Consider the following 15,249-nt stretch of genomic DNA (forward strand, 5'->3'; position numbering starts at 1 on the left):
CGTTTTTTCCAATCTTCGAATCAGTCAGAGAAGTCTTTTTCCGGGGCGGCTTTCAACACTTTCTTCGATTCGGCTTTTATCTCCTAAATCGAGTCAAAACGGTGTCCCCGAAGCGGTTTTTTGAACTCGCTGAACACCCAGAAATCCAACGATGCTAAATCAGGTGAATACGGTGGTTATAGAACGATATGGGTCAAGTGTTCGGCAAAAAGCGCAAAAACCAAGACTTATCTGCCCGTAATTCTGCCTTCTTGAGGTGAATAGCTTCACGCAAATGAAGCATAGTGCTCCAATAATTTTTGTTGTTTAGCATTTCGGCTGGAGGGAAAAATTGAAAATGCGCAACATCGCGATAATCGAAGAAAACTGCCAACATGAACTTAAGTTTTGAGCGACTTTGGTGCGGTTTTTTCGGACTTTTTTGCAGCTTTTGCGCGATGTTCGCCCGATTGGTCGATCGCTTCCAGATTTTATTCATAAATTCAGGTCCCATCTCCCATAATGATATGTTTCATAACGTCCTGGTAGCCAGAAATCATTGTTTGGCACATTTCAAAGATGTTTTTTTTCAAAAAATTGACTATTTTTGGACCCAATCGAGAAAATTCACCGTATTTTTTTTTATCACAGTAGTACTTCACACCAAAACTAGTACGCACACTTTTCGATCCAACTCCCGATTCCATTCTTGATACAGTTACGTACGAAATGAGTTTTCACTTGTAATAATGTGTCATTCCATGGAGGCCGCCATTTGAAATATCCAGGTGAGGATGGGTGGGGTGAAGGAGTAACTGGTACAATTGAAGGAGTAAATGGTCAAATTAAACTTCTTCCTAGATACACTCAATCAAACTTATGTGGAATGACCTAGTATTTTACCGAAAAGTGTTTTTACTGATTTGGTTTTGCATTAAAATAAAAAATGTTGTATTTATTGATAAACAATGTTTAGTTCAATAACATATTAATGTGAGTACATCGGTATTATAGACTTTATTAACTTAGAAGTAACGTCTCAGGTTTTTTAATTTGAATTTTTTGTTTTAAACTGCCTTAAAATGCCTTTTGTGGGATTATCTGATGTACAGAGAGGAAGAATAATTGCGTTAATGGAGCTGGGTATGTCTCAAAGAACTGTTGCCCGTACAGGTAGTGCTTCGCAAGGGGTAGTTTCAAAAACTTATTGGAAGTACTTAGAATTAGGAACATTGCAAAACAGGCCAAGAAGGAGTCGCCAAAACGTCACTACAGACCGATAAGACCGATTTTTAGTGCAAATAACTAAAAGAAATCCAACGGTAACAATTCCAGAGCTTCAAAGGCAATTTCTATAAGCAGCAGAGCGTATCCGTGGAAACAATTTGAAAACAACTTCGGGCTAGAGAATTATTTAGTCGAAAACCACCAAAAGTCCCCGCATTGACGACACAACATAAACGCGATAGATTAAATTAGTGTTTGCAGCACCAAAATTGGACAATGGACAAATAGCAAAATGCCTTGTTTTCGGACGACACCAGGATTAGTCTTAGATGTGATGTTCGGCGATTCCATGTTTTAAGAGGCCGTAGAAGGCAAACCAGGCTCCAAACTGCCCGATCTGTCCCGAAATATAAAGGGATATGATAGGAGAACAAACTCTCTTAATTCCCATTCGACCCACCTTAACTGGACAGAGTTACGTAGATTTGGCGCTCCAACCAATAATAACAGCTTGGAAAGGTACTGGTGGAGAGAATTTTTTATTTATGCACGACAATGCCGCACCGCTTACCAGTAGAGTCGCGAAAAATACCTTGCGAACGGAGAGCATCAGAGTTTTAACGTGGCCAGCTTATTCTCCAGACCTGAATCCCGTAGAGCATTTACGGGACATGATTAAAAGAAAGACTAGGGCTCGTCAACACAATTTGGAAAATACAGAAAGACTGATAGAGGTAGTTCTTGAAGAATGGAGAAATCTTCAAGAAAAAGTTGACAATCTTTTAAGAAGCGCCCCTCGTCGCATTTGTTCTTGCATTGAAGTTAGGGGTGGAAATACAGATTACTAAAACACCCAAAAAGTGCATAATTTTATTTATAATTTGAATTTCTTATAACTTTTGCTTTAGAAAATAGAAGTCTTTGTTTTATTTTCGTTGTTACATACAGAATTGTTTTTTTCTTTCTTTGAATTCTTGCTATATGAATATCTTTTGAACCTAATCTTTAAATTTCTTGCACGCAATTTCCACCAAAAATAATTTTTTTTTGCAAAATACTGGATGGTTCCACACAAGTTTGATGGAGTCTACCTAAATAGGTGCTTTTTTTTATTATTGTATTGCGAGTGGTCGGTTTTGAAATGAACACCTTGTGCAATTAAAAGATTAAAGAGGACAATTTGAGCCCCTTTAAAAAACTTTTAATCCATATTTTTAGTATTTTATCCGAACGTATGGAGATGTTACTGAATGCAAATAATCCTCAACATTTAATTTAGAATTGTGTAAAAAAATATTTCCACCTGCTCCACAATTTTAACACCGACAGAATAATTAATTTACAGAAGAGGCTACTGTATAATTTACATTACGTTTCGCGTCACATATCGTTCACTGACCACTGTTAACAACATTTGAGCAATATCACGCTTGGGCGAACCATGCAAAGAAACATTCTGCATGCATGTAAATTAAAATTAATTAAAATGCGTTCATAGTTAGTCATTAACGAGGTGCTCGACGTCAAACAGCATTAATCAAATGAAAAATCATCCCACCACATTAGCAAACATTAATTGCATTAAAAATACTCCGGTAAAGGGCTAAAATGTAACTTCAAAGTATTTTATTAATCGCTAATGAGAAGGGTTCGCGAGGCGGAAGGGTTGTGGGCGGATGATGATTACCGTGATGATTACGTAATTGGATGCTGTAATATAGTCCCGTTAGAGGGATGGGGAATTAAGGGACGAACGTGTTATAGTTTTTGCTACATGTAAATATTCGTTGTTAAGAAGATTCGTCATTTAAAGTGGCATATTTATAGGCGATCGTAAAATGCGGCAAATTAAACTAAGAAAGTGCCCTTTCTGCCAATTAATTTCATGGGTGTGTCGGATTTTCGCATTGTTACACGCGCAGTCTTGAACGGCCAAAGTGCTTATCTTTATGAGCTCCAGACACTCGATTTCATTTAAAGTAATGAATGGCGAGTTTTAGCGAAAACCCACTTTTTTCTCCACGTTTTGACACAAAGTCGCCTAATATTTTCCACGATTTCCCATGAACTACAACTTTCTCAATACCACAGTCCAGGTGCAGGCAGACTTCTTTAATTGCGATTGGGCACCATTATAACTAAATGCAACTGTAAAAATTTACCCGCGATAACCCACTATCTGTGCGATATGCTAAATTTTATTATCTGTTAATTGCCTAAGTATTATGGTTCCGAAGAAGTGATATTAGTCTCGGTGGTACCAGAGAGGCGGATCTAATTTACATTCGAGCATGGGATAGGCTGGTAATGGGTTTTAAACACATTACATTTATTCCAAAATACATAGATTTCGCTCTCTTTTAAGTACTATACCATGTCAGAAGAATGCAGTTGGGATAATGAAGGTTCTTGTCTCAAAGCATCTTCTCAGTTTCGATACCGAATTTCGTCTAAATTTATTATTTGCAAAGCGATATATTATATCATTAGTAATTTACAACGCAAAATTAGGCTTTATATTCTGTTTGCCAAATCCTCCCTTTTCACATTCAACTGCACCAACGGTAATATGTAAAATATATAAAACTGATTTGCATATTTTATTATCGAAACCAGTGGTACGGAAATTAAATTTATTTTAGTGGAACAGAAACAGTGTATTGGAAAATAGAATACTGATTCATAGAAACATTGTAATTTGTATTATCATTTGGTATTTGTTGTTGAAGGAGCAGACTTTCCAAGTTATTCCATCCGAAACCATGGGAAATATCTAATATATGTTTGGTTCCATTGATTTATGTCAGAATTTATGAGAAATTGCCTGCAACACCTTGAAAGACATAAGTACTTTATTTTCCAGTCGTGATATTGAAAGGACAGCTTGCAGGAAAACTATATTGTAGTACTTTCTCGATCCATTGCGACAGGAGAAATATGATTTTTTTCCATAACCGTTAATTTAAAAATTGCCCTTTGATGGAGTCAATGTGCAGACTCTTTTGCGGCTGTTTGCGTAATTGTGAATAACAATCGCGGGTTTGAAATTTCTTCTAGAAATATGCTGTTTCATTTCGAAACTTCCCTGCGGGCCCTAAATAGAAGATGCATACTAGAAACACTTATAACTTAACAAGGAAGTGTTTGCGCGGATGAAGTTTACGATCCAAGCCATCAACAGTTTCTGTAGCATCTAAACAATTATTCTATGGTATGTCTAATTAAGTTAGAATCATGTGGGAAGTTATTCTTCATAAAACGTTTTGCACAGTCTTAAAATTAAAACAAAATAATATTCATACATCATATTTCAGGAATCGAATACTAATTTTCTTGAAAATATAAATTTTATTCAAGAAAATGTTATTATTGTTAGTTCCAATAGTGCAATTTATGTCTCGTCTATTGAAGACGTGATAACTTTTCGTCTCTTAATATGTTTTCATAACAATTACGCCACTGAAATAAGTTATTAATGCATAACAATGTTTTATTTTTTTCCCTAGGTGCATTTCGATCCAGCCCAACCCACTTACTCTGCATTGAAGCGCATGAACTACCCCTCTCGCTCAGAAGGCAGCAACTGACGCTAGCATATTATGCCCGAATCATGGCATGCCCGAAAAATCCGACTTCCAGACTCTTTAATATGCAAACGCCATTAGAACCCGCCGGCAAACACCCACTCTCTGTACCCCAAATTCTATGTGGACTATTGGAAGATGTCGAATACCAATCAACAAATACTAGCTATCTCCCAATGACTCCCCCCTGGACGAAAATCATCCCATATACCCACCAATCCCTCTTACACCATGGCAAAAAAGAAGCATCACCTTCTGACGTCAATCAATCATTTATGCAAAGCATGCATACAATCAAGCCCAATATCACCATCTTCACTGACGCCTCGAAAAATGAACAAGGAGTAGGCTGTGCGGCCATAAAATCAAATAACATATTGTGGTCTTCCACCCTGCCCAAATACTGTAGCATCCACACCGGAGAACTTTATGTAATCCTTCAGGCCTTAAAAACTGTAAACGAAGTAGGTCAAGTAATAGGTATTTGTACAGACTCCTTGTTGGCCCTGCATTCCATTAAGAACCCATTCTCTACAAACGGACTGGTGCAAGAAATCCACGACATATGTCAAGTCCTCAACACATATCACAGCGAAATCCATATAATTTGGATCCCATCTCACAGAAGTATCCCAGGAAATGAACAAGCTGACCTAGCTGCGAAAGATGCTATCGCCAGAAAATCTCCAACAGCTGAAATATCATCCCCTGGTGACCTAATAAGTCACTTCAAACAATCAGTCAGAACCAAATGGCTGGACACCTGGAATCAATCAAACCCGGAACTGGCACAGACAGGAAGCACAAGATCACCACCCAACAACTCATCGCTAAATAGGAAAGATACCATAATCATCAGAAGGCTCAGAATAGGTCACACCAGAGTAACACATGGCTTCCTTATGACAAGAGAGGCGCCCCCTAACTGCATAACCTGTAATACACCACTTTCATGCGAGCACATCTTGATAATTTGCCCCCAATATAGCCAATGCCGAACCCTACATAGAATAAAACCGGATCTACGAGAGAATCTCAGCACGATAGAAAATCAAAGAAACGTCATTGACTTTCTAAAAGACATTGATATATATAATTGTATATAGTGTAAGTTACAGATTATGTAAAACACCGTACCGAGTGCCAATGACCAACGCAGTCGAGGCACTATAATATCAAATAAAAAAAAATAATAATAAAAAAAAAATGTTTTATTTTGTTGATGGGAAAAGGCGAATATTCAATAATTTGTATAACTAGTTAGAATTATCGACTTCAATCTTAAATCACTCCAACAGGGTTTCGACCTAGCCACCTTCTCTTATAAAAGTTCTTATCATTCTTTTACCACATTTCCTTAATACGTTAATTACCACATTTGGCATAATTTCCTGACATACTTCGGAAATAATTCACTCCAAATGGTCAGCATTTTAAAACAACCTATGCTAGTTTTCAGTAACCTCCTAAGAAATAATCCATAGGGGTTAGGTCGGGAGATCTTACGGGCCAAGGAGTATTTGAGTCTGTGCGAGTTGCTTTTCCATTGAAAATACATTGAAGATGCCGTCTAATAGTTAACGTATTGCGGCATGAAGCGTTGTTTTTTTGGAACCAAATTTTCTGACGTTCCCGTAAGGGTTAAATGTTCTGACACACATGAAACTTCCCTGTGAAAGAACGATTAAATAATTTAAGTGTTTGCATCTAAACAATTTTAAATTAAATGTTTCACTTAAATTTAATTTAAAATAATGTAATAATAAAAATGTTTACTAAAATTTCTATTTTTAAGAAAGTTGGTATGCAACTTCAAAAATGTGATGTCTGATTATTTTATATTGGGTTTAAGACCTTGAAGCACTTTTTTAAGTAATATTTTTTTAAAGTTTTTTTTTACGAAAAAATACATTTTTTTCGTAAAGTTAATAATAATAGTTAATAATAAAAGTTTCCCACAGGACTGAACAACCGAATGCACCTATCTCCTCTTTATTCTCCTAAATTCAAGTGAATCTCTCCTGGCAGCAAATAGTACACTTCTCTCCAAATCTAATCGTGAGACCTAGCTTAAGACGTCACTGTGAGAAAATCTCAGTTCCTTTATCACTAACTTTTTCGAGATTTTCTCGTTGTATTAAAGGAAGGATGTGGCTATAACTGCTTACTGTTGTGAAATCCGTATTGAGCAATATAGAAAACGTACAAAACCTCAGTGTTATGTTAAAGTATCTTCCACCTCTAATATTGTTAACCGAATTTAAGCTAAAGCGAGCTCGTACATCGAATTAATTATCCTGAAGTATATGGAAGGCTGGAATTTTCATTATCTAAAGTGCGTTATTATAATTAGGGTCTAAGAGCATTCGGTATACATTTTAATTAGCCTCTTATTAATTTCGCAAAAGGCATATCAGCAGGCCCCGTTTAAGAATTTACGACTAATTGGTATTAATGGCTGGGCCTGGTTGCAAATTTCACATCAGCGTTGCCATATTTCACGGATATTTATCGAGCCAAAAACATTTTGACATTTCGCTTGGTTTGGAAGGCACTTCAAAGACAGGGACAACCATTGTATTCGACCATTTTATACAAATCCGAATCACACACGTTCCGAATGAACGCTATCTCTGGTGAATGCTTTAAATATGTTAAAGAGGCCATTATCCGAACGCCTATCAATTTATCTCCAAACGTTTCAAATTAGAGAGGCCACAATGCTCTCCTGTCCCCCATGTAAACAGGTAGGGCGAAAAGGGTTGGAAACGAGTAATGAATGTGTAAAGATTTGATTTTGGGTTCCCGTTATTAATGACGGTGCTTTTTCCAGCTTTTTTTTAATTCTCTTTGAAGTTCGTAAATTTTATCGCTGTCGGACATCTTCAGTTATCTGCCACTGACAATTTATAGTCAGCTATAGAGCTGATCTATTTGCCTAAATACCATTTGCATTTCGAGATTGCTTTTAAGGCAAAAACTTGTCTCGCGAAGTAAGGAGAATTACTTAACTTTTTTTGGTATCTAAAGTGATAAAGTACCTCACTTGGAACAGACGAGGCGTGGCTGCAGCCTGGCTATTCAGGTTAGGTTATAAATTTCTTTAATAATTAGCATGCATGGGAAGTTATTATAGGCAATATTGACGCCCTCTTAATACCCAAACGCAAGACACTTGATTTTTTACCATTAAAGATGGTTCAGGAAAAGTCTTCTATAAAGCGAAGAATTCGCAGGCCTCTCAATAAAGATCTATTTACATTGAAATGAGGAATTGCCTAAATGTAGACCCGAATCAATTTGTTAAAAAAAAAATAATAAAACCCGGCGCTTTTTTGAGCCCCAAAAGGGCGAACCTTCGCGCGATCGACAACCCAAATTCTTAGCTTTAAGACACGTATTCCACAAGGAACAGAAAGTCTTTCTGCCACGTCTAAGGGTTTCTCCAATTATTCCCTCGAACAGTTGATTGCATTTCCATTTGTAATGAAGACAAATTGGAGTATTAAAACTTAGCCCGATAGTTTCAAAGATTTATTTTATATGGAAAGTTTTGAAGGAACTTGTTGGCTTTTGTGTTCACTCGTGGGGATTATTTATTTCAGTTTCCATTTCCAAATCTTCGTCGAACTTGAACGAGCTTGGGGAGATTACACTCAGTTCGCCAACAGTCTGAAGGGGTTCGCCTTCGGGTGTCTGATGGTAAACATTAGAATGAGTTATTTCGTTCTCAGACCAACAGTAATAAACGACGAAACAGGCCAGTTTTAATGGGACAGCTAAAAATTCATAGATTATTCAACAGAAAGTACAATGTACGGAATCTACTCTAACTGTATAAATAAATGAGTAGATTTGTAGTAAGTTCTCCACATTACAAATCCAAGTGGCATTCCTCGGGGAAAACGCCGTTACAATAAATTGCATGTATGCTGGAATCATAAATATTTGACTATCATTCCTTCACTCAACTTCGGTGATATGGCCAGGTTTGTTTTCCTTTATTGTAAGGGGGAATTTTCGCTATGATTTCAATTTTAACAAAAAGTAATTTGGATGACTGGAGCGAATTGTTTAAGAGTACAACATCACTGTTATTCGACCTAGGAATTCAAAATTGCAGAGAATGAAGAAACATTTTACATGAAGGGAATAAAAGACCTTCTAAAACAATCGTGAAATCAAACGGTTTATATGCGCCTGATCAAAAAATAACATATTCTATAAGGAACTAAAAAAAATCTTCTAAAAGTGACTCGTTTGGCTTTAGAAACAAATATTTGGATGGTCCTAACAATACAGGAGTGGAGCATGACCCACCAGAGGTAGCCGTCAAGGGTCCTTTGATGGGCTCGTCAAGGGTATACTAACTTGGTAACAAATAAATGGTTTCACCAAGTCACCGAGAAATTTTAAGGTCTCTAGGTCTTCCATTGCGACAGAGCAGACTCGATCATTAATTGCATTACATTCTTCAGACATTCTGATATATCATAATTCTGCATCTATAATAGTCAAGATAGCTTCGAAACCTCAGATATTTATTAAGGTTTTACGTTGCTTCTAGGAAAAACTTCATGTTTCTTCGATTGCTGCCTCAACTACTTTCATAGTTGCCTTGTTTCAGAACCCTTCAAAGCGGGTACTTTAAAACAAATATATTTGCAGAGCGGTAGATACGTTTTTGTCCAAAGCAGTACCGTTGTAGTTTCCATCCGAAACTGCCAAAAGACTGCGTGAAGCCTTGCTTAGTTGAAGAAATTAAGAAGATTAACTCTTCAGGCTCGCTTTTTAACCACAGAAAATTCATAGCGCCGTTCAAAACTTGACAGGATAAGTTCACGCAGTTTCTCTAGATCAAAAAACAATAGTAAAGCCGTTCAAGACTTTTTTATTTTGAGTCTATACTCTTCTTCCAGATCCCTGAAGAGACTTCATGGAAAATTCTAACCATATCTAAAAGTTTCCCCCCAAAGTTTTATAACAAGTTTTCCATACAAATCTCTTAAAGCTCAGGAGACTTTAGAAGGAATTAAAAAAAAACTGAATTGCGAACTTTCTTTTCGTTTCCCAAATCAATTTTTTTCACTACTCGTGGGACCCCTCCTCCTCCACAAAAAGGGTTCCCCTTTTTTATCCTAATTCGTGTAAGATTCCGTCCGGAAAAGAAAGCTAAAAGCAAATCTACAAAGGAGCTGAAATGAACAAAGTCCTAATTTTCTTAATTTTATAGCTTGAACAAGGAATTCGAATTCCTGAAACATGATAATCGGTATTCTATTAACTGAGAATGAAGCTACCGAAGGTGTTGGCCAACCAACATTTTTTCAGCAAATCCAACCTACGGTGTCCCAAAAATAAGACCAGTGACTTTCTTCAGTTTCTACTAATATACGGGGCGTTTTTATTCAAAATATGCCAGAAATAGCTGCGGACAAAAGTATGGAATAATTTTAAGGAAAATGCTTCTTGGTTAATCATTCATGCTTTTGCCCTCAAAGTTTATGGGTAAGGTAAATGTTATTGAATTTATCATGTGATATTTGCCTTAGGAATGTTGTTTTCAAAAATGATATTGTTAAACCCAATTTTTTTTGCTCGACAATAGTGGAGAATACTATGTAGTTCTGTTATCTAGACGGGCATTCTCAGTGATTCGGTGTGATTTTATGGTGAATTTTATACGTGTCATGGCAAAAAAAAAATATTTTTCTACCAAAAAGAAATTGCAAATACTTTGAAAATTAGTCAAGGGGCTGTTTCCAAAATCCTTTAAAAAAAAGAACACTGTTGAAGGTGTAAAAAAATGTTGTAAAAATGCAAAAACCTCAACGTCCAACAAAAATAAATATTGTTAGTGATCGATGAATAAAAAAAATCAACTGAACATCCTCGAAAGCCATCTGGGGTTATTCAGAAGGAAATTTGCAACAATATCAACAATGCTATAACTTATCGAACTGTAAGTCGTCAGTTGTGTGAAATGGGCTTGGTGGGAAGGATTGCAGTGAAGAAACCATTCATTTTTAAAAAGAGTAAAAAGCAAGAATAAAATTGTCTCAGGAAAATTTATTCTAGCTTCCTTCAAAGTGGCGCACTGTTGTTTTTAGTGATGAAACTAAAATGAAACGTTTTGATTCGGATGGGAAAATTTATGTTCGACGGCCGTTTGAGTTGGGCTTCTCGATCTTAAGTATCGAAAACCAACAGTCGAAAATAGTGATGTTACACAACAGTTGTAACGGCGTGGGAATGTTTTTTTTGCGATCCGGCATTGGACCATTGGTCAAAATTGACGGAATTATGGATTGGTATAAAGGGATTATCGAGCAACATATGATACCATTTGCAGTCGATGCCACTAATACGGCGTTTTTACCATAACGACGACCCAAAATATTCATCCCATCTAGTTAAAAATCGGCCGGTAGAGCATCAAATTGCGGGCTTAGAGTGGCCGTCTCATTTACCGGGTTCAAATGTGATTGAGCATATCTCGAAACACCTGAGACGAAAAATTAGAGACAAGAATGTGTCTAATCAAGATGAATTGTGGAAAACGCTGCACGATAAATTGTTGAAAATTCCCATTTCTATCTGCAAAAACCTAGTCGACACAATGAAATGTCGATATCACGCTGTTGTAAATCCACAAGGATATGCTATTAAATATTAATTTACTTAATGTTCCGATTGGTTTTTAATAAAATCTGCAAAGTATTTAATATTTTTGTCCAGATTGGATTATTATTTTTCATTATTTAACATGCGTAGAAGTGCTTTCAACATTTTTTGCCGATAATACTATTGAAAATATTCTTGGGTTTTTGCATCACATGTTTATTTATTGATAATCAATATTTCGATGTGAAATCACTATAAGTTTGGAACGTTCCACACTTTTGGCCACCACCACCACCATCAGGTCCTGCGGTGTAAAAATGAAAAACAACCCGCAGTCCTCACCCAGCAGATCGTGGTCCGAGACTCGTGGTGATGACGTCGACCTTTTCTTGGCTCTGGCGGAGCCCTTTCCCTTCCGTATTTCTTGATTTCAATGCGTGGCTTCTCTATTAAAAAAAAAAAAAAAAAAAAAAAAAAAATGTAGAACTCACTTTTGTTCTGTTGGTATAACACGTTTCTTGCAAAAATTCCCTCATAATAAATTTATAACGAACATTCCGGATATTGGCATCGGACCGTATGTATTCGACGTACCTACATAAATGATTTAGACTGTATTACTCCGGTTACATTACCGGCGGTTACATTTGTTTGAGTTGGCGAGCGGCAAAAATTGCATTAGGCAAATGGCAACGTTTTGCGAGGTCGCCGGAGAAAAATGGACGTGGACCATCCGTGATTTGAAAAATATCTGTTGCTACGGCGTAGATAATACCGTAGTTTGAAAAATTGCCACTGCTGTCCAGTTTATTTATTTATCCGGTGAAATTTTCTCTCTATGGTCGCTGTCGGGGTGTTAATTTCCACGTGACATTTTTATAAAAGCTTTATATTACCAAGGGCTCGGTTTATTTGTTTGGGCAACGCTTTAAACCTTCGCAATACTGGTTTTATGGCGATTATTAAATTCGTTTTAACTTCCTTTTACATGAAGGATACAAAGGGATTTCTATAATTCGCTCTAGCAGGACGATCGAATCATAGTTTGGGAAGTTAACACCTGCAAACGAAGCACATCAAATTTTTCTCCCTAACAATATGATTGATCTCACTAGGGACTGACATTCGGTTATCCATCACAGCTGATTAAACGCTCTGTCTGGCGATATGTTGCAGGATTATCGAGTAATATCTGGCCTAATGCATTTTTTATGGGACTGACCAGGCAAGTTTATATGGGGCTCTGTTTAACGAGATTTGTGTTACGAATTGTTTCCGAATGTAAGAAAGTTGGAGGGAATGTCGGCGATTGAGTCTTTAGGAACAGAAAGTTTCCCACTAACAAGACTGTAAATTCATGCTGTGAAGGAATTGGGAACCAAGCCCAAGACTGATTATAAAGTTATGACATTGAAAAACTGCCTGTTGAGTCTTACCTTTCATCGGCAAGTTGTTGATTAAGAAGTGTCCAGCGTGGTGGAGGCACTCCCCCTAATAATCCGAGATAACGTGGGATTCGCTGAAACAAGTGAGTAAAATTTCTTTAGTTAAAAAGCTGTGTAAATTTTGTGTAATTAAAATGGCTCCCTATTAGGGGACTAATGTGAATATACACTCTCGCGCATACAATTAGGGTTAGTTAAAAAATTCCTCCTAACTTGTATAAACACGTCCCAGAAGGCAATTTTCCAGATTAGGGTGACTCCTCTTCAAAAACGGTCTCAAACAATAATGACATGTCTCGACGAACGTTCCACAAAAAAGCGACCCCGTGAAAAAATTCCTGAAATGCATTTTTCCGTTCTGTATCTTTACCTATACAGGGTGAGTCGGGAGGATCGTGCCAAACTTCAGGAGCGTGTTGTACATGAAAAATAAATGTAAAAAAACTCAAATGTTGTTATCCGATTTTCGTTTGTTTACAAGTTATAGCGTAAATAAAATTTAAACATAAAATTTAAAAAAATTATAAATTTCATAAGAAATTCCATAAATTAACGTTTGGATATCATAGTAAATGTCCAAAAAAAATGCCATTAACTTCTAAACATTTTCGGCTTCGTCTATGAAGAGCATTCGTTGCGCTCCTGATTGTTTCATGTCTTTCTTTAATAGCAGCTGCAGCATTTCTAATGCGTTGAATTAGTACATCTTGAGTGTCCACTTTTATTCTGTACACTTCAGTTTTAAACCAACCCCACAAACAATAGTCTAGTGGTGTGAGGTCTGGAAACCTTGGAGGCCAACTAATAGGGCCACCACGACCAATCCAACGTCCAAAAAAGGTACGTTTATGGTAAATAGAATCCTAGTTAAAAAAAATTATTTACGCTATAACTTGTACACAAACGAAAATCGGATAACAACATTTGAGTTTTTTTACATTTATTTTTCATGTGCAACACGCTCCTGAAGTTTGGGACGATCCTCCCGACTCACCCTGTATATTGCAACTTCTACGACTGGTTTCACTACGACTGTCACTTTCTTCTTTCGTTAAAATGCCCATGAATCTCTGTCATTGAGACAGGAATTATGGCGGCTACAAAAGTTGGTCACCGACATCGCGAAGATACTAAGACCCATAGAGTAAATGTATCTAGTTTGCAAGGAGCGCTTCAACAGTATGAAGAGAGTGAGCTGCTCACTCGAAGACCCAGATTGGGACGAGGAAGAGCTAGAAAAGTTAAAGATGACCGCTCTCTCCTCTCTATGGCTTTGAGGAATCGAACCACTACAGCTATTTCCCTTAAGACTCGTCTGCGAGAAATGAGAAATGTAAAAGGAAGTGAGTGGACCGTGAGGAGGCGATTTCATGTTGCTAAATTATGCTCTTGATCTAGAGTTTGAGGGCTTCCACTTTCTTGTGAGCACCGGATGAATATGTTGAATGTTGCACGAAAGCATTTGGCTTGAACGATAATATATTGCGATCGCGTATTATTTTGCGATGAATATCGATTTTCTCTTACGTGCTCAGAGAGAAGTATGAGAGTGTAGCGGAGATCAGATGAGAGGTATAACTAAGCGTATATTGTTAAACGGCTTTCATTTGGTAGAGGCTCAATTATGGTTTGAAGAGAAATTTCTTTTGAAGTTCGTATGGAGTTAGTCTTCATCCTAAACGAGACTCCGAATGCCTACAGGTATCTGACAGAGATTCGAAAAGCCATGTTGTACTGTTTGTAGTCATTCTTGGAGAGAAATACATGATGATGCACGGTCCCACGCTGCTCGCGTAGCTTCCGCTTTCTTGACGGGCTCTAAATCGTACGATTGACCTAACGAGCTTGAACTCCGGATTTGAAGTCGATAGAGCATGTTTGGGATGAGATAAAGAAAAGCTTACAGAGACATATGGGTGCTCCTAGAAATTTCAGAGAACTTTGCGAGTTGCTGGTGCAGGAATGGAACAATCTTCCGCAGGATGTGTTGCAAAACCCGATTCGAAGCATGCCTCGTCGTCTGCACGCTCTTATCACCGCTAGAGGAGGAAACGCTGGGTGCTCAAGTCCGCAAAAAAAACCTTCGTCTTCGGGATAAATGCGTGTATGCAATTTTATTGTTTTTATTATAATAAATTTTGCAGCGAAAACAGAAATTCCTTTTGATTCGAGCAATCACGACAAAATCACCGTTAAAAGTTAGTAAATTATTTTACAGATGAAAAAACACTGATTCAACCATCAGCTATTATAATAATAATGCAAAAGACGAGGTTTTTTCACGAGGTAAAAATCTTCGAAAGGCAACCAGCCTGTTGTTCTGGTGGCTAGATAGTGTGGGATTCGCCGAAGCTCCTACCCACTGAAAATCCTCGGATTTCCATTTGTGA

At 37.2% G+C, this 15,249-nt stretch overlaps 1 protein-coding gene and 1 long non-coding RNA gene across 3 annotated transcripts in view; one reads left to right on the forward strand and one right to left on the reverse strand.

Annotated features, from left to right (window-relative positions):
• Nucleotides 1-4,816: 4,816 nt before the first annotated feature.
• Nucleotides 4,817-5,896, forward strand: LOC136339748 (uncharacterized). The gene has a single exon (XM_066283198.1). The coding sequence runs from the start codon at nucleotides 4,817-4,819 to the stop codon at nucleotides 5,894-5,896; it is 1,080 nt and encodes a 359-aa protein (XP_066139295.1).
• Nucleotides 5,897-11,691: 5,795 nt separating this feature from the next.
• The window catches only part of LOC136339727 (uncharacterized), a 34,050-nt gene continuing 30,492 nt past the window's right edge, over nucleotides 11,692-15,249 (reverse strand). For both annotated transcript variants that reach the window (XR_010732197.1, XR_010732196.1), the window contains exons 2-3: nucleotides 12,851-12,933; nucleotides 11,692-11,860 (exon numbers count right to left, since the gene is read on the reverse strand). This is a non-coding gene — a long non-coding RNA (uncharacterized lncRNA). The remainder of the gene's footprint in view (nucleotides 11,861-12,850; nucleotides 12,934-15,249) is intronic.

Source organism: Euwallacea fornicatus, chromosome 6 (assembly GCF_040115645.1).
Source record: "Euwallacea fornicatus isolate EFF26 chromosome 6, ASM4011564v1, whole genome shotgun sequence".
Lineage (NCBI taxonomy): Eukaryota > Metazoa > Arthropoda > Insecta > Coleoptera > Curculionidae > Euwallacea > Euwallacea fornicatus.